Below are 27,645 nucleotides of genomic sequence, written 5' to 3'. Positions count from 1 at the left end.
TAAACCCTCTACCCATGTACACCTCTACCCTCCTTTAAAAGGGGTAAACAAAAACACGCCATCAGCTTTCAATGCCGCCCACGTCATCTAGGAGGGGTATGTAGCATTGAAAGTCCCAGACGATACCATCTGTCTGGACATTAAGGGCCACATTTCAATTATTTCACATTGTGCTTGTTGTTTCCCAACTCACCCCCTCTTGTGGGGCTAACAAGCCACCTAAAAGAATTTCAAGGCTACGTGAAATCCTTTGTAAACCTCATTCTGGAATAGCAGATTGTGAATCGGGGAAGAAAAGGTATAGTGTATGCATTTATCAACTTTTCCAATTTGCTCTGGTAAGCCAGCATTACACTAACGCCGGTGAAGGGAAGAATCAGGTGCTTGCTTGCGCTGACAAATTATGGTAGTGGTTAAAGCTTGAAATTAGTTTATCGCATTAAAAATACTGTTCAAATGAATTGCGCTGTAGGGCAATGTTATTATATGAACTTATTTCAATTATTTAACTGCACAATAGCAATTCAGGTTCAGTTGATACTTGTTTCTCACTCCAGCATTCATGAAGGATCAGTTGTGTAAATTGTTTTCTACGTTTTCTTCAAATGTTGCTTGTCGCAATAGATGGCATCTGTATTTAAACCTATGAAGACTGCATCTCTGTCCTGTCTATCTAATGAGTGTGGTGTCCGACATTTGCCATAAACCCAGCTGCTCCATTGAGCTTCAACACATCTGAAGAATGCAATGATGCCGGCTGGGAAGGTCTTAAGACAACATCAAGTTTGAAAAAGATCTAGGGCAATTATATTCCCAGTTGTCGAATGTGTACTGTTATGCTAGTCTTCAAAGTTCTACTACTCAGAAAATAGAATGAAAAAGGGGACACTTACTCTCTGAGGATTTCCCAGCTTCTAAAATCTGCAGATGCAACTCCTTCGATTTGGCATTCAAGTCGCTGAGGGAGTAAGAAAAGATTGGTTTATTTTTCAGCAAAGCAAACATACCTTACCCTACGATTGTTGGCACATGCATTATGCATATGATTTGCCCTTCTTTCAGTTACTTAGAACCAGGGGTGTTGCTAGGTCTGGAAAAGGCCCGGGGCTACGCTGATGTCAGAACTAGCTAGCCTTTTGGTTGTGGCTCCTGAGATTCTATCCGGGGCTACAATCAAAAGACCAGGGGCTATAGCCCCCCTTAGCCCTCCCCTAGCAACGCCTCTGCTTAGAACACAAGCCGAGCTCGGAAGCTGCTTGAAAAGGTTCAGAGAGTAAAGCCAGGTTTTGCTTTCCAAGCTCAATTTCGAAAACACTTATTACAGGTCTTTTCAGAATCAGAAAAAACGACACTATTAACCTTTTTGACAATGGCGGCTTGACCATAGTCACCACCTATTATGGATGAGTGAAAACTAGAGCACTCCCAAAGCTGTAAAGTGCAGCTTAGGTAGTGCTTCTTGGTTGGCTGTACTATGGGGAAACAAGGTTCCTTGGGTAAAGTAACCCAGCTGCGCATGTCCAATTAGTCATGCAAATCTGGGGCGTGTTGCTTCTCCAGTCTTCCACAGCAGAATTGGTTATGCTGGCTGGAGTCCTAAAACCCGAAAATGCCCAGAGTGCTGTCCAATGTCTTTCCATGGTTAAGGGGCCTAGAATAGTTAGTACCTACTGCTCCACCTCGCCCTCTTGGAACCTGTTATCAGTGATGCATTAAAGGGCTACCTCTCATGTTTCCTCCCTGCCGAGCGGACCTTCCAACCAGCAGCAGAATGCGCGGGAGTCTGGAAGGGAGCCGAGGAAGAGGAAAGCTGAAAAAATGAATGTGTAGCTGTATGAGTGCATGTATGAGAGTGATTGTGTGTGGTTGTATATGTGCAAGTGTTTAGGAGATCATCATGTATATGTGTTTGGGAGTATGTGGTCCGGGTGAGGTGGGCCTGGTGTAAGTAAGAGTGAAGGAAAGCTGGTGAATGTGCAAGAGAATGAATCCTGGCGAAAATGGAGTCAATGTGTGGGCAGGAGTGGGTGAAAACACAAGGTTTCAAGACTGTATAGCTGTCCTAGCGAGACACTTACTTTTAATTGTGTACCAAGACCCAGACACAAGGTTTCTGGTATTATAAATTAATGTAAATACGAAAACTCGCTGGGAAATGGGCCTTGCCAAATTCCTTCCAGAAGTGTAATCGTACTGCAGATAGGAGAAACAATTGTGCCTTTGATGACAGAACCATACATTTTGGCAAACTTTGAGACCACGCCCATATCAACATTTTTGGCTATGAGGACATCTCAGATTTTTCCTGTAACAAAGTTGGCAGTGCTTTTTAAAAACATTTTTTTTCGACTGGTTGCCTTTTAGGCATTTAAATTTGTGTAGATATGTTTATTTATTCATTTTTAACATGCCAAGAACCCATAGGCATTAACCCCTTAACTGCGGTGGACAAAGTATCTAGTTCTTCTCACAACATTACCAGTTCGGGAAACAAGATACCTCATCCTCCGCACTGCTTACCTTTGGGTTGGTTTGTTAGGGGGGGGTCGGAAAATCCCCCCCCCTGCTGATCCCTCCGACCCCCAGGCAGAGAAGAGGAGGAATTCCCCCTTCAGTGTCTGGGGGTTGCCGTGAGGACGTCTGCGCACGCAGGAAATGAAATTTAAATGCTTAAGCTGAAAGGCGTCAGCATGCACATTTCTTTGAGACGTATTTGCGTCCTGAAAGGGCATTCTTTGCACGGTTTGGCCTAGTGAGGGCTCGTTGAAAAGGGGATACTCTCTCTCCAAAGAGCCCTCTCACAATTCTAGACCAGCAATCCCCACTGGACTACCAGGGAATTGATTTTGGGGATGGGGGCCCCAAGCCAAACAGGCTACCACCAACCACCAAAATAATCAAAGGGGGGGACAATGTTTTGCCTTCTTTGGGGCAGATGGGTGCTGTTTTGAACCCATTTGTACCCAAAACAACATTCCACTACACTGTTAGTGGCACATCCTTTCTGCTTCCCAGGGGGTAGGGAGGCGACTGAGGGTATGGCCCAATTTGTCCACCCCTGGGAAGCAGAAAGGAGCACTAGGCGACCAGGGAATGTATTTTGGGGGTGGGGGCTGTTTGGCCCGTTGTCCATCGCAGCACCGCCGGCCGCCCAGGATCTCTGGCCATGCCGCGTTACATCTTTACCTTGCTGGGAGGGACAGGGACCCTCCCGGGTTGTCTGATGACCGCTGCTGAGCTAGGGGGCGGTTTACCCACATGCAAGGCAGACTCCCAAAGCTGGAGGCAGCACCCCTGGCTGTCCTAGAGCCTGGCCATGCCACGTTACAGCTTTTACCTACGGGGAGGGATGGGGACCCTGCCGGGGCTCCGTGGGACTGCCGCTGAACTTGGGGACGTCGACCAACAAGGGAGACAGATGCCCAAGGCCTGGGACGTCACCCTCGACCATCCTGGAGCTCTGGGGGCGTGCCGTGTTTTCTCTCTGGGGAGGGATTGGCATACTGCCGGGGCACCCTAGTGGAGAAAAGCTGTAACACAGGCCAGCCAGAGGTCCAGGACGGTTGGGAGTGATATCCCCAGCTTTAGGCACCCGTTTCCCAAGTGGGTCGACCGTCCCAAAGTCCAGCGGTGTCCCCAATGAGCCCTGGCAGAGTCCCCATCTGTCAGCGGAGGGAAACACTGTATTGCAGCCTAGCCAGTGCTCCAGGATGGTCAGTGTTGCTGCCCCAGCCTTGGGCCCCCGTCTCCCTGGTTGGTCGTCCCTCCCCAAGTTCAGGGGCAGTCACAGGGAGCCCTGGCAGTGTGCCAATGCCGCCACAGAGAGAAAAGCTTTAACACAGGCCAACCAGAGCTCCAGGACGGTCAGGGCTGCTGTCCCTAGCTTTGGGCATCTGTCTCCCATGTGCGTCAATCGTCCCCAAGTCCAGCGGCTGTCCCCTGGAGCCCCGGCAGGGTCCCCGTCCTTTCTCAGAGGAAAACGCGGTAACGCAGCACAGCCAGATCTCCAGCATGGTCGAGGGTGAAGTCTCCGGCCTTTAGCGCATGTCTCCTACGTTAGGCGATCATCCCCAAGTCCAGGGGGGGACCCAGTGAGCCCCGGCACCCCATCCCTTCCCAGAGGGAAAAGCTGTGACGCAGCTCAGCCGGAGACCTAGGATGGTTGGGGTTGATGGCCACACTTGTTGGTCTACCGCCCCCAAGTTCTCCAGCGGTCCTAGGGTGCCTCAGCAGGGTCTCCATAGGGAATAATAAAGTTAATCACCCTAGTGACTACCTTACTCCTAGTCCAGTCAACCTTTCCTCCTGTGGGACGGGACCGGAGCACTTTTTGTAAAAAAGCATGAAACTGAAAAATGTGTCGTCCTCTTTTTATGCGGGGTACCGCATGCAGCCGTAACCCCGCCCTCCTTAGCTCCGCCCCACGCATCGCCCTTCAGTCCTTTTCTATCGCCAGGTCTGAGACCATTTAAGCAATAATAGAGGATACTTATTAGAGGGGACGGCGGGCGGGCGTATGGATGAAAGGAGAATATGGACTAGGAGTAAGGTAGTCACTACGGTGAGTAACTTTTTTATACTCTTATGTCCTGTCCCCTTTCCTCTATACTTTTGGGAGATTACCAAGCACTCCTTACAGGATAACAGGTGGATGCAACTCCTTTACTGAAAGAGGGTTTTAAGAACAGCTTGCCGGAACTGAGCATCAGCCCTGGAGCTCAGGTCTAAGCAGTAATGCTTCACAAAAGCTGATGGGGTAAGCCCACGTGGCTGCCTTCGCAATGGTTTCCCAGGGAACATATTTTTGCAAGGCAATGGCAGCTGCCTTGCCCAGCACAAGATGGGCATGAATTCCCTTTGGAGGTTGAAGACAAAGCAAGTATCCCCAAAAGGCATTACCCTCCCCACAATGAGAGGCAGTAACGGACACACCCCAGGAGGGAATGAGACCAAGACCAAGTGCGGGGAAACGTAAAAGGTTTTTTATCTAGTCAAATAGGGCATGCAAAGGACTCTGCAAGCTCCGAGAGCGCTCTGTCTGACAATAGCAAAGACAGTCTTATTTATTACAAAACTACATCATGAGTCCTACACACTATAGGGGGCACATAGTCTTGGGGATTGGGTGGCGTCGACTAACTATAGGCGCAGCAGTGATGAGCAGCTCCAGGATTGGTGGACATCAGCGTTGCGCTAATGTGGGGCGGATGGGTCACATGGGCTCGTGGGGGTGGGGCTGCCAGGCCAGGCGCAGTCAGTGTCGTTGATAGATGGTTGCCCTAACATTCTGCCCTTGTGGCCACACACACAAACACTCATCCGTTCATACGTTTCCAGTTGTCCTGTAAATCCTGCAATATGTTACTCTAAGGGATAATAGGATACTGGAGAAAACACATGTAATGTGAGGCTTTACCAATACATCAGGGCACTGTTTCTTCTGACCTGTTGACCGGGTGTCATAAACTTGGGTGTCTGATCTGATGGCATGAGGTGAGCTGCCCTGTCATTCTGGTCTTGTTAGAGGTAGTGAAGAATTACTTTATGATATGTTAGTACAGGTTTGAATGTCTATTCTCCAAGGCCCATTAACTTGGGGTTAGCCGGACTACTACTGGATTAGTGAAGGTGCACCTTTGGCCCCTTGAGGCGGTGGGGTTTAGGACCAGGTTGTAAATACTTAATTTGGCCGACCATGGCGGCCTCGGATATGGGGAGGTGAATACTTGAAGCGGGTCCAATGGAATGAGGGGAGGTGAGGCTGTGCTGCCCGCGCACCAGCTAGTCCTGGCGGACCTTGGCGGGATGAGGGGAGGTGGCCTTGTGTGTGAGCGCAATTCTCTGTGCCTGGGCTGCACACTATGCAGAGTGAGGAGACGGTTAATAAAGTTAGTAATATTAGAGTGATTATACCTTTCTAATGGCTATACGTTCATGTACTATTTCATATACGACTATGGAAGTTTGGCAGTGTTTCATACATCACTGAACATCAGATGACTACATTTTAGAAATCACAGATGGTAGCAGTTGCATAACACATGAGGTAGCATTAGGTATGGTGGTGTACTCAGGAGCATAGAAGCAATACATTCAGAAGTGATAGTACATTCACATTCTTGTTCATGCATTTAAACGTGTCCCACTCTACGAGACACACATATTCTTGGTAATGCTTTTTCCGATTTCCTTTGTACTTAGCAGCATTGGTTAGTTCGCACTAGGTGGGCTGTATCGAGCCCTTTCATTGAGTCTTCTAGGCACATGGTATTTTACATGGGCTGAGGTCATTCTTACTTTACCAATACTTATGAACTGTTATCCCTTCCCCAACATGGGTGTTTATAATTAACATAGCAATCCTGGAGGGCGTGGCTAACCGCCATGTAGGAAAGCTTTGTCTCGTGGAGCTCCGTGTGATATGCCCATTGATTCGTCGCTAGCTTTAGCTTTCAACTATGAAAATGATCGAAACTCGTCATAATTGCAGATGAATGCCTGGGGCACCCGAGACCGAAATATTGAACGGCTGTGACCCACCGCAGAGACGATACTCTGTGGAAAGTGAAACGCTGTGACCAGGAAAATGGCGGCGGCAAGCAGACCCTACTCCTAGTTGGAACCAGCATCCTAATCTGCGACGACGCGAGCCTGCTAAGACCCGAATACACCCTACACCCGCAGCAGGGATCGAGTGCCCTGCGATATAAACAGAGGGGAAGCGACCTTGCAGGCGAACAGTGGACCTGGTCCCCTGATCCCCGGGTGGTCGCTGGCGAGAGGGGCTGGGGTGGAGGCCTGCGAGGGCGGCCATGGGTTGGGCGTGGCGGGAGCGGTGTGGGGCTCGCACAGGGTGACACGAGAAGCAGGAGGAGAGGAGCCCGGAGTGGTCGCAACCACGGGCTGGTGTACCGGAAAGGGCCACGGCGCGGCCAGCAAACAGAGGAGGGGTGGAGCTGCAGGGGCCCTGAGGCCATCGCCCCCCGCAGGATACACGGGCGGCGCTGCCTGCGCAGCACCCTCAGCCAAAGGACACATACACCCTGTGACCGCGGGCTGCTTCGCTGCCGGGTCGCTCGAGGCAGCTCCGCGGGACCTGCTGTGAACCAGCGTGGCCACTAGAACCGGCCCGAGGTGGTCCCTGCATCCTGCACGTCGGTACCAGTGGAACCATGACCCCAAGCATTGAGAAGCCCCACACGGCAGCCTGAAGTCAAGCGGTATGGAGCCGGAGGAGGGGGGCCCTGGGGACACCGCTGTCCCAGAGAATTGTATAAAAGGCACTGCACCCTGCGCCAAGCAACATAAGGCGGCACTGCATAGCCCGGGGACTCACTGTGACCACCAAGGTGGGCCCCGAATGACATTGGCACTCCACTAAACAGAACCAGCTGGCCATAGAATTCAGGCCTTCTGCCCTACATACCTCACGGAGCGGCCCGGAATCACGGTGGAAGTAGTTGCCGGTAAAGGGCCTGGCAGACATTGCGGCCCCCACGCAGTGCGTTGGAGGCACCGTCCCTGAATGAGCCCCAGCTTGTGGACACATCCGAACTGCAGCCGTAGAGCGCACCCGGTGCAGGGCGGCGTGCCGCGAGGCCACCGGCCCGAAGGCACAGTCAGCATCTTGCTGGATCACTGCAAAGCGAGTGCCTCGTAACAGCGGGCTACCCCTCCCTTCCTTGTGCACTGGTGAAAACAATACCAAGCGCCCCACCAACCTAAGTCAAGTGGAGCTTGCCCCTAGAACTCAGTATACCATAGGGGCTCATTAACTCCATAACGCCACACTGATCCTTTCAATTCACCCTACGCTTGACACATCACAAGGCGCGCGACGCAACAGAGCCAGATAGGCCCTGGGCAGCTCTAGACTGCGCCGCCACAAGGTTAGCCGCTACAACTGACACAGATGCCCACGAGAGACCTGGCGGGCTCGCCCACTCGCAGTGCAATGACTGCAAAAGGCGCACGAAGCAAACACAAACAAACCACCATGGAGACCTTTGCTGCCACCGGGTCGCTCAGACCAGACGCCAGCACCGCCAGTGGTGAGTCATCACACGCAGACACACCTGAACCGGCGAACTCACAATTTTTGGAGGCCATCATGATGCTCCATAAAACTATGGAAAACAAAATAGACGCCGTCGCCATTGACTTAAACCTGCTGCGGCAAGACGTGCGCTCCATTGCCAGTAGAACAGTAGCTTTGGAAACCCAAGTGCGGGACAACACTGAATCAAAGATCCAACTTGTGAAAGAAGTAGATGGCCCAACACAGAAAGTGAAGACAGAGCTGACGAGGCAGAAGGGAGGGCCCGGAGAAATAACATCAGAATCATAGGCCTACCCGAGGGTATCGAAGGCAACGACCCCACGAACTATGTCGAAGACCTCCTAATACATGAAACCGGAGCCGGGATACTATCGCAAGGCTTCACTATTGAGCGAGCCCACCGCTCCCTTGCCAAGCGGCCGCCCCCAGGAAACCCGCCCAGACCAATCAAAGCTAAAGTGCTCAATTATAAGGATAGAGAAACTATTTTAGCCTTCTCAAGATCAGGCGGCTGCATACAAAGAGACTCTGCGAAGGTCGCCATCTATCCAGATTACACCCTACAAGTCCAAAGAAGCAGGGCCCAATTCACCCATACCAAAGCTAGATTGAAAAGCGCAGGCCTGCGCTACATGCTTCTTTACCCAGCCAGACTGAAAGTCCTGCATAAAAACAGAGCTCACTTCTTCGACACCCTGCTGAAGCCGGCGAATGGATGGACAAAGAGCAGGTCCCTGACCTTGAACCGAAACAATGCAAATAACGGCCTCCAGAATCATGAGCACCCACCTCCACAAGCCCCAGGCTGTGCTCTCCAAATAAGCTGCACTACACTACGAGACGCGGCAACCTCAATGTAACCGGAGCCACGCCAGATACGAAAGACTTCATAATTAGTTCCACCTGAAGCAGAGCTACTCCTGCCCCCAGGAATAGTTTGGGTAGTATACCCGCCCATAGGGCACCAGGAGACCTGGTTCTAATGGAGCAGAAATGGGGAAGTCAGAACGGGGGAAACCTCGCTAGATGTGTTTTGTTCAGTGGAATGTTAAAGTTTAATGTTCATAAGGAAGGGAACTCCAAGACGGGAACCAAGACCACCCAAAGAACCACAAACTATCAGACCAAGAGAGAGTCGTAAGAAGAGGATGCCGAGATCACCCACCGCACCATAGGCTAATAGAACGGATGATTGGGCCACCACGGAGCCCACCCACTAATCCATACCCACACCACGCCCATGGCTAATAAAATTAAAATCATGCCATGGAATGTTAGCTATGTATAGCTATAAACAGCTATGTCAAGCAACAGAGTCCACACCTTCCTTAGACGCCATAAAGTAGGAACCCACCTAAACACAGCAGGATGGCCAAAGTCTCGAATGGAACCCTAATAGGCACCACGTACTACAACTATGCTCGAGGAGTACTAATCTGGATCGCCCCATCCATTCCGATTAACCTAATCAACACTAATACTGATAACAAAGGCAGAATGGTCCTGATACGAGGCACCATTGAAGGAAGAGAACTTTGCCTAGTGAACACTTATGCCCCTAACCACGACGCCACAGTCTTCTTTCGATCTTTGTATGCCCGGCTGAGCCCATGCAGAAATGGCATGTTAATATGCAGAGGCTACCACAACTGCACCCTAGACCCACAGCTTGACAGATCGGACAGCAAACACGCCCGCCCTTCCCCTCCCGCAAAAATATTAAATGCCCTCATGCAACAATATGCCCTGAAGGATCTTTGGCGGTCCCAGCATCCAATAAACAGAACTTATTCCTTCTACTCACCCCCACACGCAGTACACACTAGAATTGATAGTATATTAGTAGGTGAGGAACACTTAGATGCGTTCGAAGACACACAATATCTGGCTAGAGTTCTGTCAGACCATTCCCCCCTGATATCCACATGGACAATAATGGCACCCAGACCCCCCTATACCCACATGGAGACTCAGGAGCGAAGCGCTATTCGACAAAGCATTCTGTGAGCAGATCAGACAATGTACATCTGACTCCTGGCAGACAAATATAGATGGTGTCCAGCACATCAGCACGGCATGGGAGGCATATAAAGTGGTGATTAGAGGCGAAATGATAGCCGCCATCGGGGGAGCCCAAAAATCTATCACATCACTGTTGGCGCGCACCGAGGAAGAGCTGAAACAATTGGAAACCATAGCTTCTTCAGACCTAACCCACATACGTAGAACAGTTGAACTAAAGCAGGCTTCCCTGCAACATTGGGAGTCACATGGGAAACTTAGCTGCGTGAAATATACCGAAAGAAGACATGGCCTAGGTGATAAACCCGGAAAGCTATTAGCGTGGCTTTATAAACGGGAAGCCCCCAGAAAACCCATCTGCCTAATCCGAGATGCAGACGGCCTAGACGCACACTCACACGCAGGAATAAACCTAGCATTCACAAAGTACTATCAGGCCCTCTACACTGATCCCTCTCCACCAACCGACACAGAGATCGACGACGTACTAGACATCATCAGGCTCCCACACCTAGAGGAACAAATAGAGTGCCTAGAAGGTCCTGTCAGCCTTGAGGAAGTAGCAGCCGTCATCAGATCCCTGCCCACTGGGAAAGCACCGGGACCGGATGGACTCCCAGGAGAGTTCTATAAAACCTACGAGGAAATACTAGCACCATTACTGTCCCAAGTGCTTAATGAGGCATATGAATCAGGTCACCTCCCAGATACCATGAGGGAAGCAGTCATCATCCCATTGTTAAAACCCAATAAAGATAGCATAGAGTGCGGCTCATACAGACCCCTGTCCTTACTAAATGTGGATAACAAGATTCTGACAGCACTATTGGCAATGTGGCTGCGCAAAGCCATCCCACTCCTAATCCAACACGATCAAACGGGATATGTGCCTGGTAGATCCATCACCGAAAATGTACGTAAGCTGCATCATGTCATATACAGTACAGAAGGCAGACAGGAGAAATGTGCAGTGGTGTGCCTAGACGCCTCTAAAGCATTTGACTCGGTCCACTGGAAGTGGCTTCTTGCTACCTTAGCTAAGATGGGAATAGGGCCAAGTTTCATCAAATGGGTCAAGCTCACTTACACTAACCCAGCTGCCAGAGTGTGCACCAACAACACCTTCTCCGATAAATGGAATCTATCTCGGGGCACTCGGCAAGGATGCCCACTATCCCCCATGTTTTACATCATTGCTATTTAACCATTTGCAGCATACCTTAGACAAGAGTACGGAGACGGGGGCATAGTAATAGACGGGGTAACCCACCTAATTTCTATGTATGCAGACGACATGCTCCTCTATCTAAAAAACCCTCAACACATATTGCCTTACTTATTGGAGACCTTAGAAGGATTCCATAGATATACTGGGATACATATTAACCATAGTAAATCTTGCCTGTACCCCCTGGCGGCCCTGAGTAAGACCGACCCTGTAGCACTTCCAACACTAGCCCTAAAATGGGAACCTACCTCCTTTAAATATCTGGGCATTGCGGTCCACCGAGACCCCAAGACTGAGCATGCATTAAACACAGTTAGGGCGAAGGAAGGCTTGGTGAAATCAATGGACTTTTGGTGGAAACTACCACTCTAAGTGGCAGGCAGAGCGGGTCTGCTCAAAATGGTGGGTCTACCCAGACTCTTATATTTTTTCACCAACGTCCCATACAATATACCACAACAATTCTTCAAAGACTTACAAAACTTCTGCAGGAAATTCCTGTGGCAAGATGGAAGGCGCAGAGTCGCCTTAGAGACAATGCAGAGACCTTATGACAAAGGAGGCCTCAAAGTCGAACTCTACTATTTGGCTGGTCAGCTGAAACACGTGATCCAATGGATGGCCGATGATGCCTCAACAGACACCTGCCTCCTACAGCCTGGAATCCCCCAAATGCTCCTCAGGGATCTGCTTTGGATCGAGCCAAGAACAAAACAACAATATACACACTTAATCCTACAAGGAATTCAGATATGGAAACGAACCTGCAAGGCTGCTAAATTAACAGATCCCTACTCCCCGCAGATCCCAATTGCGGCAATCATGTCAACTAGACCTGGGAGCCAAAAGAAAATAAGAGACATATGGGAGCCATGTGGCATAGCTGCCCTGGGAGACCTGGTGGATGATCAAGGTATCCTAATGTTTGCTGAGCTGCAGGAGGCCTCTGGGATAACAACAGGACAGTTCCTACTGCACAACGCAGTAGTAAAAAGACTAGCAGTCCGCTGGTCCACAGCAGAAAACCTCGACACCGGTTACGAGAACATCGAGAGCCTGCTAGGAGCTGCTGAGGGGGACCACAAAACCTCCAGAATCTACGAGACACTGCTTGACTGCACCACCCAGCACGACCTCAAATGTAAGGCGAAGTGGGAACTGGAATGTGGCCTACAGTTTGAAGATGCAGAGTGGGCGGCAATAACACGTTACCACAAAAAAGTATCTAGAAACGCCCAGCTTCAGCTTATACAATTCTACATTATGAACAGAGCATACCTCACCCCAGACATCTCCAGATTCAGCAGAGCCGATGCCACTGTGTGCCCCAAATGTAAAGAACCCCAGGAAGGAATGACTCATATGTTTTGGGGATGCCCTGCAATACAGACCTTCTGGGCACAAATCAATGCCAGTGGCTAAGGCTGACATCACCCTGGAGGTGCACACACCCAAAGCATGCATCCTGGGGAGATACCCCAGAAACAAGAAGAACAAGCCATTGAATAGACATAAGGACTTAATGTACACTCTCGCAAAAAGACGCATCGCCATGTGCTGGAAGCGCCCTCGAGCTGATCACTGTGGTGGGAAGACACCCGGAGATGGTCGACGGCCGAAACCAGAGTCTGGGAGACTGCCCAATACCAACAAAGACTGGACACTTCTAATGACCTACTTCAATGGGTGGCGCTCACAGTGACTCTGTTCATCCCGAAGGCGGACGGCTCCTCATGTGAAGATATGAATAGCTCATGACAACTTCGGTGCACGAACGTTATGGTCTTGAAAGTTGGGAGGGATGGAGGGAAGGGAGTTATTGGATTATTGTTAAGCAACCAGGTGATGATCCTCTTTGTTGTATTGTTGAGAAAATAATAAAAACAAATAACAAAAAAACGCATGGCAATCCTATGAATCGTTAAGCTTTGGTGTGTGGTTGACACTTCATTTGGGGAACGTCGACAGGGGTTCATTCGAGGAGGGTATTGGCACCATGTATTTTACATGTTACAGGTTAGCTGCGGGGTCGAGGCCTGTTCGATTAGGATGTTTTTTTGTTTTTTTCCAGACTTGAACCGCGAGTCAGATCACTTCGGGGACAGTGATGTACTGCGGAAGGTAAATGATACAGTGTTTATTCTGATACTTGTTCGTGTCTGGTTGCTCGTGAGAACGGGCCTTCAGCGGATCTACCATGGAATGGAGGCGCCGGGGGAGGGCATGGCTCCCTGTGCACAGTGAGTGGGGGCCAAGCTGCAGCATTCGCAGGCAGGCTGTCTCGTTCGGGTGTATCTAATTATCTAATATTGAGTCCTGACGCTCCCAAAATGGAGTCCATGGTCTGTTACATTACAACTCGATTGGTCCTGTGTGTCGATCAGCAGCCACCCCGTTACCTGGGCACCGGTAACAGGGGGGCCACTGACGAGCCACGAACCTCACGTAGGTGGGGCATGTCGGGGAGGGGGTCTCATGGACCTATCCTCCCATACAAGGCCCTGAACGGACTACGCTTCAGAGATACAGGAAGCAATCCGCCGGGAGATAGTTGCTTTCAAAGCCAGCTTTCCTTTTGGGTCTCCGAAGGTCACTGTTGCGCTCACCTGATATCCACGGGGACGCCACCCAGCCCTGGTTGGATGATTTGCACTCTCGAACCCTCTCCCGGTGCCTTGGTAAGGCATCTGGTTAAAGATGGGTCTGCAATATAGGAGAGCTGGATTCAATGCCAGATTGTCTTTATGTTTTCCCACCTCTCTTGGCCTCAAATCCTTCCTCCCCCTTGGGCCTTCTCCTCACCTTAATATTGTAAAAGGTGGATTCTCCGTCCTGCTCCTCGTGGCAGGGGTGCGTAGATGTGGGGGGCGAGCAGCGACCAAGTTACTTCACTGGTGCAAGGCCCCCTGTGGGAATCCAGGCCTGCTGAGACTCCATAGGTTTGCTGCTTTACAGTCTTTATATGCAGTTCTTATGTTCCTCTTAGTTCGAATAATAATGCCTTGCTTCTTTCCTTTTAGGTATGGAAAGGTATTTCGGTGCTGCCATGCAGTTTGAAGATGAGCATGGGCCGATAGGCAAAAGTGCGGTGTGCGCGATACTGTCCGGTGAGTAATGCACGATGCGTGGCGCTGTTTCACCTTTTATATTGCTAACCTGTGTCTTTTCTCTCCTTGCAGGTTGCGATGTTCCTCGCTGAGCGCCGTAATGTTTCAGCAATGATACTGACCAGGAGAGGACTTCCCAGGTAAGAATTCTGTGGCTTTCTTCATTGGGGAGGAAACGTGAGTAAACGCTTACTAATGCTGTCTTTCTTTCTCCTCTTTCCAGGTTATGGTATTCCAGGATGCATGCGGTGCCGGATGATGGAGTTCGTACCTTCAGGTGAGTGGAACTGAAGTCAGCGATGGATTGAAGACAGGATACTGTTCCAGGTAAGTTTCGTAGTGTTCTTTCTCTCTCTGCAGATCCTTGGTTTCAGGTAAGCTGGCATCAAAGAACTGGACACTGAGTGTTACGCTGCCCACAGCAGAATAACGCGAAGCATGTTCTGCTGTTTGGGTGTGGTTTAAATAGTCTCAGGTAAAGTAGTCCAGGTAAAATAGTCCCAGGCCTGCCACACCCAAGGTAGTCCGGGTAAAGTAGTCCCAGGCCTGCAACACCCAAAAGACTAGACCGCATAGCTCAGTTCCTTGCAGTGTCGTTAGCAGCTTCTCTAGGGTACAGCTTTTTTGCTAAACACCAGTGACAGAAACAGAGCCACTTGCTCCTATACGGAGGCCTGGTCGAAGGTTTTTTAGCCGCTTGGATAATGCGCATATTATCCGCTGACAAAATTTTAACTCAGGCACCAGGCCGCCAAGCTGAAAGATTGTGGGCAGGGGGTGTCACAACTGCTGATCACTCTGGTGAAGCAGGGCTGGAATCAGCGGAAGCCTAATCGGTGAGCAGACTGGCAGATGCTCCAAAAACCAGAATCTGGCTGGCCACCACGTGACTATAAACAGGAGAGTGCAATTCAACGTGTTCCTGAGCTTGCATAGCGCCCGGTGAATCAGAGGAAGAGGCGGGAAGGCATAGGCCCTCATGTTGTGCCACGGAATAACCAGGTTACTCACCGTAGTGATCACCTTACTCCTAGTCCATAGTCCCCTTTCCTCCATACTTATGGGACATCTCTCCGTCCTGTGGGACAGGACCGGAGCACTTTTGTAAAAAAACATCCAAAATTTTTCCAAAAATGTTGTCCTTCCTCTCTTGCCTGCGCGGGGCCCGGCAGGCGGCTGTAACCCCGCCCACCTTGGCTCCGCCCCGCGCATCGCCCATCAGTCCTTTTCTATCGTCAGAGACCAATTAGCAATAACAGAGGAACCTTATTAGAGGGGACGGCGGGCGGGCATATAGAGGAAAGGGGACTATGAGTAAGGTGGTCACTACGGTGAGTAACCTAGTTATACTCCTACGTCCCGTCCCCTTTCCTCCATACTTATGGGAGATTCCCAAGCACTCCTAACAGGAACTACGGGTGGATGGACATACCCCTTACTGAAAAAGGTTCTTCAGCACAGCCTGACCAAACTGAGCATCAGCTCTTGAGCTCATGTCAAGACTATAATGCTTACAAAAAGCAGATGGGGAGGCCCAAGTAGCTGCCCTAGCGATGGACTCCCAGGGGACATATTTCTGAAAAGCAACCGCAGCTGCCTTGCCCCGCACCAGGTGTGCGTGAATACCCTTAGGAGGTTTCAGCCCTTGGACGGTGAAAGACTCTGTGATGCAGGCGGCGATCCACTGAGAAAGAATCGCCTTAGATGCCTGCTTACCCTGAGGGTTGCCGAGGATCACAAAAAGTTGAGAAGAACTCCTAAGCTCGGAAGTCCTGTCAAGGTAGAACTTAAGAGCCCTTCTGACTTCAAGACAGTGCAGAACCCTTCCAGCCTCTGAGGCAGGGTTCGGAAAAAAGGACCGGTAGGGAGATTGACTGATTCATATGGAATTCAGTTACCACCTTTGGTAGAAAGGCCGGGTTTGTCTATAGGACTACCTTGGCCTTTTGAAAAACCAAGAAAGGATGCTCTACTGACAAGGCCTGGAGCTCACTCACTCACTCTCCTCGCTGACGTAACGGCGACCAGAAAGGACACTTTCCAGGATAGGTACTTGAGGTCCACTGTGGCCATTGGCTCAAAGGGTTTATGGCACAGCGCCCTCACGACTACATTTAGGTCCCACGGCGGGTGCGGACTACCAACCGGAGGGTAGAGACGTATCAAGCCAGCAAAATGCCTCTTAACCACTGGATTACTCAGAGAATAAGAGAATTGGTCTGTAGAAAGATAAGCGGAAACTGCTGAAAGGCAAGTTCTGCATGACAGAACGTGAACACCCGACTCTGCTAGGGAGGACACGAGGGACAGCACCGTGTCAATCGTAGCCACCATTGGATCCAACTGCTTTTCCAAACAACAATGACAGAACCTGAGCCATTTACTCCTGTATTGGGATCTGATCGAGGGTTTTCTGGCTGCCTGGATAATCTGCATGTTATCCGTAGACAAGTTAAGATGCTCTAAAGACTTGAAGTCAGGTACCATGCCGCCAAGCTGAGTGATTGTGGAGAGGGGTGCCACATCTGCGGTTCCCCCCTGATGAAGAAGATCGGGGGTCACTGGTAACCTGATCGGCGGTACACTGACAGATGTTGAAGTTCTGAGAACCAAAACCTGGCCAGCCACCACAGGGCTATGAGTAGAAGGGAACAGTTCACCGAGTTCTTCAGTTTCCAAATCGCCCGATGGACTAGAGGCAGAGGTGGGAAGACCTAAGCGCTCATGTTGTGCCATGGAATCTCGAGAGCATCCCCCAGAGAGGAGGCTCCCAGCCCCACTAAGGAGCCATACTGAGGAAGCTTCTTGTTTACCGCTGTAGCGAAGAGGTCCACCTCCGGTGTGCCCCGACGCAAGAAAATCCATGCGAGGACCTCCGCCTTCAACTCCCACTCGTAGCTGACCACTGTCCACCGGCTAAGGGCATCCGCTGTGATATTCAGCTGGCCCGGAATGTGCACCACAAGCAACCAGACACCATGAAGCACGGCCCACTCCCATATCTGGATGGACAGGTCCACGAGGGGGGGAGACTTCGTTCCCTCTTGCTTGTTGATGTAATACATTGACACCACATTGTCCGTGCGTATGCGGACCACCCTGTTGGCAATGAGCGGTCTGAACGCCCTGAGCGCTAGGGAGATCGCCAGAAGCTCCAAATGATTTATGTGCAGGAGCTTGCCCTGAGGCGACCAGAGGTCCGAAACCTGAAGAACATCCAACGTCGCACCCCACCCCAGAATGGGGGGCTGGGGGGGAGACGTGATCGTCACCGTGGGGACTGGGTCCTGAAACCCTGCACCCACTGACAGGTTGCTGAGAGATGACCACCAATCTAGGTCCACTCTCATGGAATCCGGAATCATTATCAGCTTAGAATCCGGGTCCACAGCCTGACGCCAGGAACTCCGAAGAGCCATCTGGGTCCGTCTCATCTTGAGACAAGCAAGAGGAAGAGCCAGCATGCACGAGGCCATTAGGCCCCAGAAGCCTCTGGAACCACCAGGCCGACATGCTCTCCGACTGCGCAAACATCTGACACGTGGCTAACCGATACGCCATTCTGTCCCCGGTCAGGTACACTCTGCAGTCGATCGTGTTCCAGCAAAAACCCTGGAAAATCAGGTCCTGCGAGACCGTCATGGAAGATTTCAGCCAGTTCACCGACAGCCCAAGATGGAACAGGAGCTGAAGGAGAGACTGGAGATTGCGCACTGTGGCCAGCGGACAAGGGCTGCGTAAGAAGCAGTCGTCCAAATATGGATACACATTGATACCCTAGAGACGAAGATAGGCCGCAATCACCAACATCATCTTCGTGAAGACACGCAGCACCGAGCTGAGGCCAAAAGGAAGCACTCAAAACTGGAAGTGCTCCTCTCCCAAATCAGGATATGCATGTACGCATCCTGAAGATCCACAACACTGAGCCAATCGCCCATCTGCAAGGAGGACTGTATCTGGCTGGGCGTGATCATCTTGAATTTCTCTTGGGGTAGGAAAAGATTGAACTGGGAAAGGTCTAGGATGGTGCGCAGGCCAGCCTGGTTGGGTTTGGGCACCGTAAGCAGCCGGGAGTAGAAGCCCTCCCCTCGCTCCCCAAGGGGAACGGGTTCCACAGCTCTGAGGTCCAGAAGTTTCTGAACCTCGACTTTGAGGGAGGGCGAGCCCGACAGCTGAAAAGGAGGGTTGAGGGGTGGGGTAGAGGTAGGGGATAGAGGTAAGTGGAAGCCCGCTCGAGTGACATCTGTCTTCTGTGATGGCCTGCCACGCCTCCCAATGAGACGCGATGCGTCCTCCCACCGGGGTCTCGTGTGAGCGCGGAAAACCCTCATTTAGTAGGTTTATCGGTGGTGGCGGTACCACCTGAACCTGAGGAGGAGGCTGAGGAGCGGGAGAAAAACCATGTCCGTTGTTGCCTGCGGCGGTTATTCTCCGTAGGAGAATCCCCTCTGCGAGACTTGCGGTCGATGAAGCCCCTAAAGCCAGAGGAAGGTCGACTTTGCAACAACGGTCTCTGGGTTTTGAAAGGAGCCTTAATCAGGACAGACAAGGACTTAGCTGTCCGAGTGCTATCCTTTGTCTTGGTGAGCTCTACATCTGTTGTAGCATGAAAGAGCTCCTTCCCATCGAACAGAAGGTCCAACACCTTGTCCTGCACTTCTTTTCAAAATTTAGTTGCATGCAGCCACGCCTGCCGTGAGGAATCGACCCCCATCATAAGGCCCCGAGCCGAGGTGTCTACGTGATGAGCCGCAGCCTCCAGGAGATCCTGGGCCAAGACCCTGGCGTTGGATAGGCCCCCTTTAAAGTCTTCCAGCTTCTCGACCAGGATAAACTCCTCAAACTCCGACAGACCTTTCCACATCCGCATGTTAGCTCCCGGTAATATCAATTCAGTGTTGGCCTGCCTGAGCTGCAAGGCCGAGTTAGCAAAGATTTTCCTTCCGAGGGAGTCGAGGAGCTTGTCCTCCTTTCGCAGAACCTGAATAGCCGTCATGGAAGAGGATGCTGCAGGCCTGGACTGCAAAGTGGCCGCAGCAACCACTGTGGAGGAGGGGGGCGGACAAGACAACAGGGCCACCTCTTCCGAAGAATGCAGCCTGTATCTTGCGTCAATTGTCTTATTGACAAAAAAGGTCCAGTGTGTGGCTTTTCCCAGACTCTGCGGACCTCGGCCAGAACGTCCTTCTGCAAGAACAGGCCGGTACGCTCCAAAGGAGACAGGGTGAACGCCCCAGAAAGCACGCCCTCCTACGGAGCGGGTGCCTCAAGCACTGGAACATCTAAGAAGTTCATCATGTCCAGTACCCGGTCATGAAAAGCTCTGATAGAGCGGGGAAGGTCCTCGCTGTCCTGATCGCCTTGTGCGTCATCCGACAGATCAGGATCCTGCTGAACCGTGTCGGGCGCTGCCTTGTCCACAGGGGACAATGGGGGCAAAGGCAGAAGAGTCGGGGGACGCACTGTAGGCAAGGGAGGCGCCGGTGGAACCACTGGAGGAACAGGTGGAGCCGGAGGCACGGGAGTACACATCTCCCTAAAAAGCCCTTTGAAATACTCCCTCATGGGGTCGGAACACATAAGCGTCTGAAGTTTACCGAAAAAAGCTTACTCCGGGGACTGCTTCGGAACCTGAGGAGGCCTCTCATGAGGTGGACAAATCCAGGGACTTAACGGGGACGGGTGCCACACGGGCCCCTCCACCGACGTATCCACATAAATCAACGGTGCCGACCCTGCAGGCAGCGAAACATTGTGCGGAAGAGGCATCCAAGCGTTCCAGTCATAAACTGGCCGATAGGGATGCGCACAAGGGACTCTAGGTTCACCCAAGGGGCCAAGCCCTACACCTCAGGCCGATGGCGTAGTTGTAGGTGTAGCACCCAAAATGGCCGCCGCGGTTGTGGCGGAACAGGCGCTATTTTGTCATCATCTGAGGGGAACTGCGGCATGTGAGGAAGTGAGGCAGGGGTCCCCGTCGATGGATCAGGGGTCTTAACTTTAGCCTTTACATAAGGGACCTCAGCAGAGCCGGTACTGTGTTGCCTGGAATGTTTTTGCGACATACCAACCACCAAATTAGCCTTCGAAGGAAGGACCTCGACACTGCCGGTAAAAGAACTTTGCTTCTTTGCCCCCTCAACAGTCTGGTATCACCGCAGGAGCGGGAACGGTGAGAAACAGCTTTCACCGGCAAGGCCTTGTCAGGCCTCTCAAAACTATTGGTAGCTCTAGCCTCTGAACGAGGGACCTCAGACCTAGATCCGGTAACAGCCTTATCTGCGCAGGCCTCGAACATCTGTTCGGTAACAGCAAGCCCACGCAAGGCCTCGGGTCGCACCCCGTTCTTATTTTTGAGGGAAGCCAACAGAGAGGCCTCAGAGCGAGCTCCGGTACCCCACGACTCAGTAGAACTGGGTCTACAAACAACCCCCACAGGAGGGGCGTCGGAGCGTGCTCCAGTATCCACAGGCCCCTTACAGAGACCCTCGGAGAAAACTCTGGTACAATTATTAGGCCCAACGGGCACCTCAGGGTGAACCCCGGTGGCGGAGCGATCAACGCCCCTCCCGGCCCGAGAGGAACCCGGAAAGGTATCCCCCGGCCGGGGTGCTCTGAAAAGTAAAGAACTTACCAGGCGTTTCTTCTTCTCGTGGATGAACGCCTGAAAATGTGAAGGAGGAGTTCGTCGGACAACCTCCTCCCACCGCTCCAACTGACGTTGGAGTGCCTGGACCGAAAGGGAGTTGCAGTAAAAACAGGAGTCCCAACGGTGATTCGGACCCAAGCACTGTAAACAAAGAGGATGGGGATCCGCCCTCACCAAACGACGGTGACACGATGAACAATCTGGAAAGTCTAGTTTGAACGACAGACAGACTAGCACACGATCGCTAGTGAGAGCCAGAGAGGAAAAAAGGGAAGAAAATCTTCCGAGGATGCGAGTACGTCCAGTCCCGAACGAGCGGAGAAAAGGACTGAAGAGCGATGCGCAGGGTGGAGCCAAGGTGGGTGGGGTTACGGCCGCGTGCCGGGCCCCACGCAGGAAAGAGAGGAAGGGCAAAATTTTGGGAAAAACTTTGGATGCTTTTTTACAAAAGTGCTCCGGTCCCGTCCCATAGGACGGAGAGATGTCCCATAAGTATGGAGGAAAGGGGACGGGACGTAGGAGTATCTCGAGAGCAAGAGGCCCTGAGCCCGTTCCTGGAAGCATAAAGAGGAAGTTTCCTGTTCCATGACGTCGCAAAGAGGTCCACTTCTGGAGTGCCCCAATGGTGAAAATGTTGAGAGGATCTTCGTGTTCAGCTCCCACTCGTAGCTGATCATCGCTCGCCGGCTAAGAGAGTCTACCACTATATTCAGCTGGCCCGCAATGTGTACCATCAACAGCCAAACACTGTGCTGAATGGCCCATTCACAAATCTGAATGGCTAGATCTACAAGGGGAGGTGACCTGGTACCCCCCTGCTTGTTGACTTAAAACATGGATACCGCATTGTCTTGTGCGGATGTCGGACCACCTTGTTCACAATCCCTGGCTTGAAAGCTTTGAGCACCAGGAAAATCGCCATAAGTTCCAGATAATGTATGTGAAATTGTCTGTCCTGCGGCGACCACAGGTCGAAAATCTGAAGATAACCCATCGTCGCACCCCACCCGATAAGGGAGGAGTCCGTCGTAATGGTCACCTGAGAGGAGGGCTCCTGAAAAAGCGTACCTACTGACAGATTGCTGGAAGAAGACAACCAAAGGAGATCTGTCATCATGTAGGGTGGAAACGGGATCATTTTGGTGTCCGGGTCCACTACCTGGAGCTAGGAGCTCCGAAGAGCCAACTGCGTAAGTCGCATCTTGAGACGCGCCAGGGGAAGAGCAAGCACGCACGAGGCCATGAGGCCCAAGAGCCTCTGGAACCACCAGGCGGACATGCTCTCTGACTGAATGAAGACTTAACACGTGGTTAACAGATCCGCCATCCTGTCAACCGTCAAGTACACCCAGCAGTCGCTCGTGTTCCAACAGAAACCCCGGAATATCGGGTCCTGAGAGATCATCATGGAGGATTTAACAGCCCAAGACTTAACAGGAGCTGAAGGAGAGACTGAGGATTGATCAAGGCTTTCACCAGACAGGGACTGCGCAGAAGCCAGTCGTCCAAATATGGATACACATGAATACCCTGTAGCCTTAAAAAGGCTGCAATGACTGACATCTTTGTGAAGACACGCGAGGCAGAGCTGAGACCAAAAGAGAGCACTTGAAACTGATAGTGCTCCTCTCCCAGGGAGAACTGCAGATATTTCTGATGCGGGCTCTAAAACAGGATATGCATATAAGCATCCTGAAGGTCCACAACGCTGAGACAGTCGCCCTTCTGAAGAGAGAACTTTATTTGGCAGGGCGTAATCATCTTGAATTCCTCTTGGCGAAGAGAAAGGTTGAACTGGGACAGGTCTGGAATGGTGCGCAGGCCAGCCTGGATGGGTTTTGGCACTGTAAACAGACGAGAGTAGAAGCCCTCCCCTCGTTCCACTAGGGGAACGGGTTCTATAGCCCTGAGATCTAGAAGCTTCTGGATCTCGGCTCTGAGGAAGGGTGTCCCCGACTGCTGAAAGGGGGGGGATTAAAGGGTGAGGTAGGGGGGAGGGGCAAGCAGAAGCCCGCCAGAGCGATGGACAAAACCCACCGGTCGTCAGTGACGGTTTGCCACGCCTCCAGATGAGACGAGATTCGTCCTCCCATCTGAGTTTTGTGCGAGCGCCAAAAAATATAATTTTGCAGACTTTTCGGCAGAGAGACTACCTGTCCCTGAAGAAGAGGCTGAGGACCAAGAGAAAAAACGGCCACGTGGCCGCCTCTGGCAGGAGTTAACCGGCAGAGGATAAGTCCTGCGTGACCTGCGCTCTTGGAACCCTCTAAAGCCTGAAGAGGATCGAGATAGGGACCCAGATCTCTGACCTTTGACTGGGGCCTTCACGAGCAGCGACAGACTTGGCAGCTTGCATGCTCGCCTTAGTCTTGGTGAGCTCGTCATCCGTTGAAGAATGAAAACTCTTTGGCATCAAAAAGCAGGTCCAGAACTTTATCTTGGACCTCCTTTGAAAACTTTGTTGCATGAAGCCAAGCCTGACGAGAGGTGTCCACCCCCAGCATGAGGCCACGAGCCGAGGTGTCAACATGATGCACAGAAGCCGCCAGCATATCCTGCGCCAACACTTAGCGTCTGATAAGCCGCCTTTAAAGTCTTCTAACCTGTCGGCAGGAATGGACTCCTGGAAGTCAGCCAGATCTCTCCACAGTTTCATATTCGCCGCCACCAGGATGAGCTCTTTGTTGGCCTGACAATTGCAGCGCGAATTGGCAAAAACTTCTTGACCAAGGAATCGAGCAATTTGTCCTCCTTGGACAGAACTTGAGCCACACCTTCAGAAGTCGCAGAGGCCAATTTAGATTGCAGAGTGGCGGCCGCTACCACCGTCGAGGACGGGAGCGGGCAGGATGCCAAGGTTACTTCCTCTGAGGTGTGAAGCCTGTAACAGGCGTCAATTCTTTTATTTATGTGCAGCCCGGTGTGGGGTTTATCCCAGACCTTGCAGGCCTCGGTCAGGACATCTCTCTGAAGGAACAGGCCGGTGCGCTCCTGTGGAGACAAGGTCAGCGCCCCCGAAAGCACCCTTTCCTGCGGAGCGGGTGCCTCAGGCACTGGCATGTCAAGGAGTGACATGCCCAGTACCCGTTCGGAAATGCTCCTACAGAGCGGGCTGGTCCTCACTGTCCTGATCTGCCAAAGGGTCGTCTAGAGCATCCGGATCCCCCGACTGTGCCGCCACAGGCATTAGACTGACATCACGCTCTGCTGAAGACTTGTCCACCGGTGACAAGGGAGGCAGAGGCGGAAGAGCTGGAGGAGGGCCGGGCGGCAGAGTAGGTGCTACTGCCGGGGCTACAGGTGCCATGACAGGAACTGTCGGGGCAGGCAACAGAGACTGAGGGCAGATTTCCCTAAAGAGGCCCTTAAAGTACACCCTCATGGGATCCCAAAGGCATCCTCTGCCGAGGCCTTAGGTGCTGGAGTGGGCAGAGGCCTCTCATGAGGACATAACCCCACAAACGTAAAGAGAGGAGGGCTGCCAAGAGGACCCGCCACCAACCGTGTCTACATAGACCAATGGGGCAGATGTAGGAGGAAGCAAGACCGAATGTGGTAGTGGCATCCGAGCACGCCAGTCATAGGAAGGGCGGAACGGATTCACACTGTCGCGTGGATAAGGTTGTCCACCAAAAAGAAGGTTCCCAGCACCCGCCGACAATAGCTTGGGTGTGAGGAAAGAATCCAAAATGGCCACCGTAGACCATGCAGGAACGCCTGCCATTTTGTGTACATTTTAGGAGAAATGCGTCACATATGTAGATGAGGCAGTTGACTCCACAGATTGGTCAGGGGAGTTGACTGAAATGTTAGCCTCGACACAAGGATCCTCGGCAGAGCCGGTACTATGGGGCCTTGGATGTTTACTGGACATCCTGTCCCTTGAATTAGTCTCCAAAGGAGGAACCTCGGCAACGCCGGTAACAGAGGAGTTACGGTAGACGACCTCTCCCTGTGTCCCCTCAACAGAACCGTTACCTCTGCAAGCCCGGGATAGCCCGGTACCTCCGCGAGCACGGGAAAGTTGAGGAATCCACCTCACAGACAAGACCTTTACAGGCCTCTCAGTTCTGTTGGTACACAGCTTAGCCTCATTAAAAAGAACCTCAGAACAGAGTCCATTCTTAATAGCTCCCTCGAGAGGGGCCTCGAACCGTGGTTCGGTACAGAAAGCCTCAACAGAGGCCTCAGGATGCACCCCGGTGTCTGTGTGGGAATTGCCAGACAAGGAGACATCGGAGCGAACTTCGGTACCCAACGCCTCAGCACGACTATGCTGGCTATTAGCACCTGATCGGTGAACCTCGGATCGTGATCCGGTATAAGCAGGCCCCTCGCGGAAACCCTCGGAGAAAACCCTGGTACGCCTATTAGGCCTGCAAGGAACCTCAGGGATAACCCCGGTAGCAGAGCTTTTGATGCCCCTACCAGACCTGGACGACCCCGGGAAGGAGTCGGGTTCCCTGAAAAGTAAAGAACTTACTGGGCGTCTCTTCTTTCCATCAATGAAGAGTTGGAAATGCAATGGAGGAACCTTCTGGAAGATTTCCTCCAACCTACGAAGACGACATTGAAGTGCCCAGACCGAAAGGGAGTTGCAGAAGAAACCCAACAGTGATCCGGTCCCAGACACTCCAAGCAGAAGCGACACTCGCAAGAAGAAGAAGTGGCAAACCCCAGACGCTCCGGCATAGATTGAGAACTACGCGATCGCAGAACCGGAGCAGGAGAGAAGGACAACGGGAAAGAAAAAAGATCTTCCCAGTGATGCTAGTGCGTCCAGCCCCGACCGCGCAGAGAAAAGGACTGAAGGGCGATGCGCGGGACGGAGCTAAGAAGGGTGGAGTTACGGCTGCGTGCGGTACCCCACATAAAAAGAAAAGGAAAGACACAAAACGGAATGTCCCCAAAAGTATGGAGGAAAGAGGACGGGACGTAGGAGTAGAGCTGTAACATAGCCTAGCCAGAGCTCCAGGATGGTCAAGGGTGATGGCCCTGGCCTTGGGCACCTGTCTCCCTTGTTGGTCGACCTTCCCCAAGTTCAGCAGCGCTCCCAGTGAACCCCCGGCATGGTCCCGGTCCCTTCCCAGAGGGAAAGTTTTAATTCAGCCCAGCCAGAGCTCTAGGATGGTTGGGGGTCATGGCCCCGGCCTTGGGCACCCGTCTCCCTTGTTGGCCAACCGTCCCCAAGTTCTGCGGGGGTCCCAGGGTGCCCCAGCAGGGTCCCCACCCCTCCTCAGGGAAGAGCTGTATCATAGCCTAGCTAGAGCGCCAGGACGGTCAGGGGAGATGGCGCCAGCCTTGGGTGCCTGTCTCCCTTGTTGGCCGAACGTCCCCAAGTTCAGCGGCGGTCTCGAGTAGCCCCAGCAGCCAGAACACCAGAATGGTCGGGGTGATGCCCTGGCTTTTGCCTCCCATGTTGGGTGACCATCCCCAAGTTCAGTGGCGTTCCCAGCGAGCCCAGGCAGGGTCCCATCCTACCCTGGAGGAAAACCTGCAACTCTGGCCAGCAAGATCTCCGGAACGGCTGGGGTTGATGCCTCCGTGCATAGGCGCCCGTCTCCCATGTTGCGACAGTCCCCAAGTTCCAGAGGCAGTCCCAAGGAGCCTCGGCAGGGTGCTCATCCCTTCCCTGAGGGAAATGCTGTAACGCATGCCAACCAGAGCTCCGGGACGGCTGACAGTGCTGCCTCCGGCCTTTGGTGCCCGTCTCCCATGTTGGGCGACCATACCCAAGTTCAGAGCCGGTCCATTAGAGCCCCAGCAGTGTGCAATCCCGCCCTGTAGGGAAAAGTTGTAACGCAGGCGAACCAGAGGACCAGGCCGGACGGAGGTGCTGCTTCCCGGCTTGGGCACCCATCTCCCTTGTTGGTCACCCGTCCCCCACTAGAAGAGGCGAGAGATAGGTTTCTGACTTAATTTAATAAAAGTCTATAACCAAAAATGACCACACCCGATCAGCCTCCTTACGCCATCCCGCCACACTGTTTACTTGACTTTTCATGACTGGAGGACGGATGAAGAGGGGGGGTTATTCCGCTTTGTCTTGGGGGACTATGGCCCGAAGATTCCTCTGACGCCCAAGTCAAATCACTGCTGTCCTCCTTGAAAACTATTGGCTTTATCCAAATGTCAAATAATCCCACACATGAAGGTGGACACACTTTGGATTGGATATTGATCATTGTAGAGCTGTTGACATCCAGCCTTGTACATGGTATGACCATTCTCTGATCAACATGACTTCATTACTACCAACAGCTCCACCTAGATTTAACACAAACTTGAGGATAATGATAAAATGCAGAAATTTCTAAAATGTCTCATCACTCAATTTCTCCACACTATTGGCCACTAAATTAGATACCACAGGAAGACTTGAGGAAACCACTGATTTGGTGTCCCACCGTTTTTTAGCTATTAAGGCCACCACTAATATATTGGCTCCTGAAAAAACCAAGATTAATAAAATCACAAGCAATAAAGAAACCATGGTTCAATGACTATCATTTAAGCGAGAAAGATAAAAAGAGCACTCGGGCGTCAATGGAGAAAGAATCCTCACCCTTCCACACTA

At 52.0% G+C, this 27,645-nt stretch overlaps 1 protein-coding gene across 1 annotated transcript in view; it reads right to left on the bottom strand.

Annotated features, from left to right (window-relative positions):
• C2CD2 (C2 calcium dependent domain containing 2) overlaps positions 1-27,645 on the bottom strand; it is a 1,192,289-nt gene that overhangs the window by 290,945 nt on the left and 873,699 nt on the right. The window contains exon 9 of the mRNA XM_069636030.1: positions 894-958. Within this exon, the coding sequence (XP_069492131.1) occupies positions 894-958 (65 nt within the window). The remainder of the gene's footprint in view (positions 1-893; positions 959-27,645) is intronic.

Source organism: Ambystoma mexicanum, chromosome 7p (assembly GCF_040938575.1).
Source record: "Ambystoma mexicanum isolate Mex_15411 chromosome 7p, UKY_AmexF1_1, whole genome shotgun sequence".
NCBI lineage: Eukaryota > Metazoa > Chordata > Amphibia > Caudata > Ambystomatidae > Ambystoma > Ambystoma mexicanum.
This window is presented reverse-complemented; position numbering and strand designations above follow the sequence as displayed.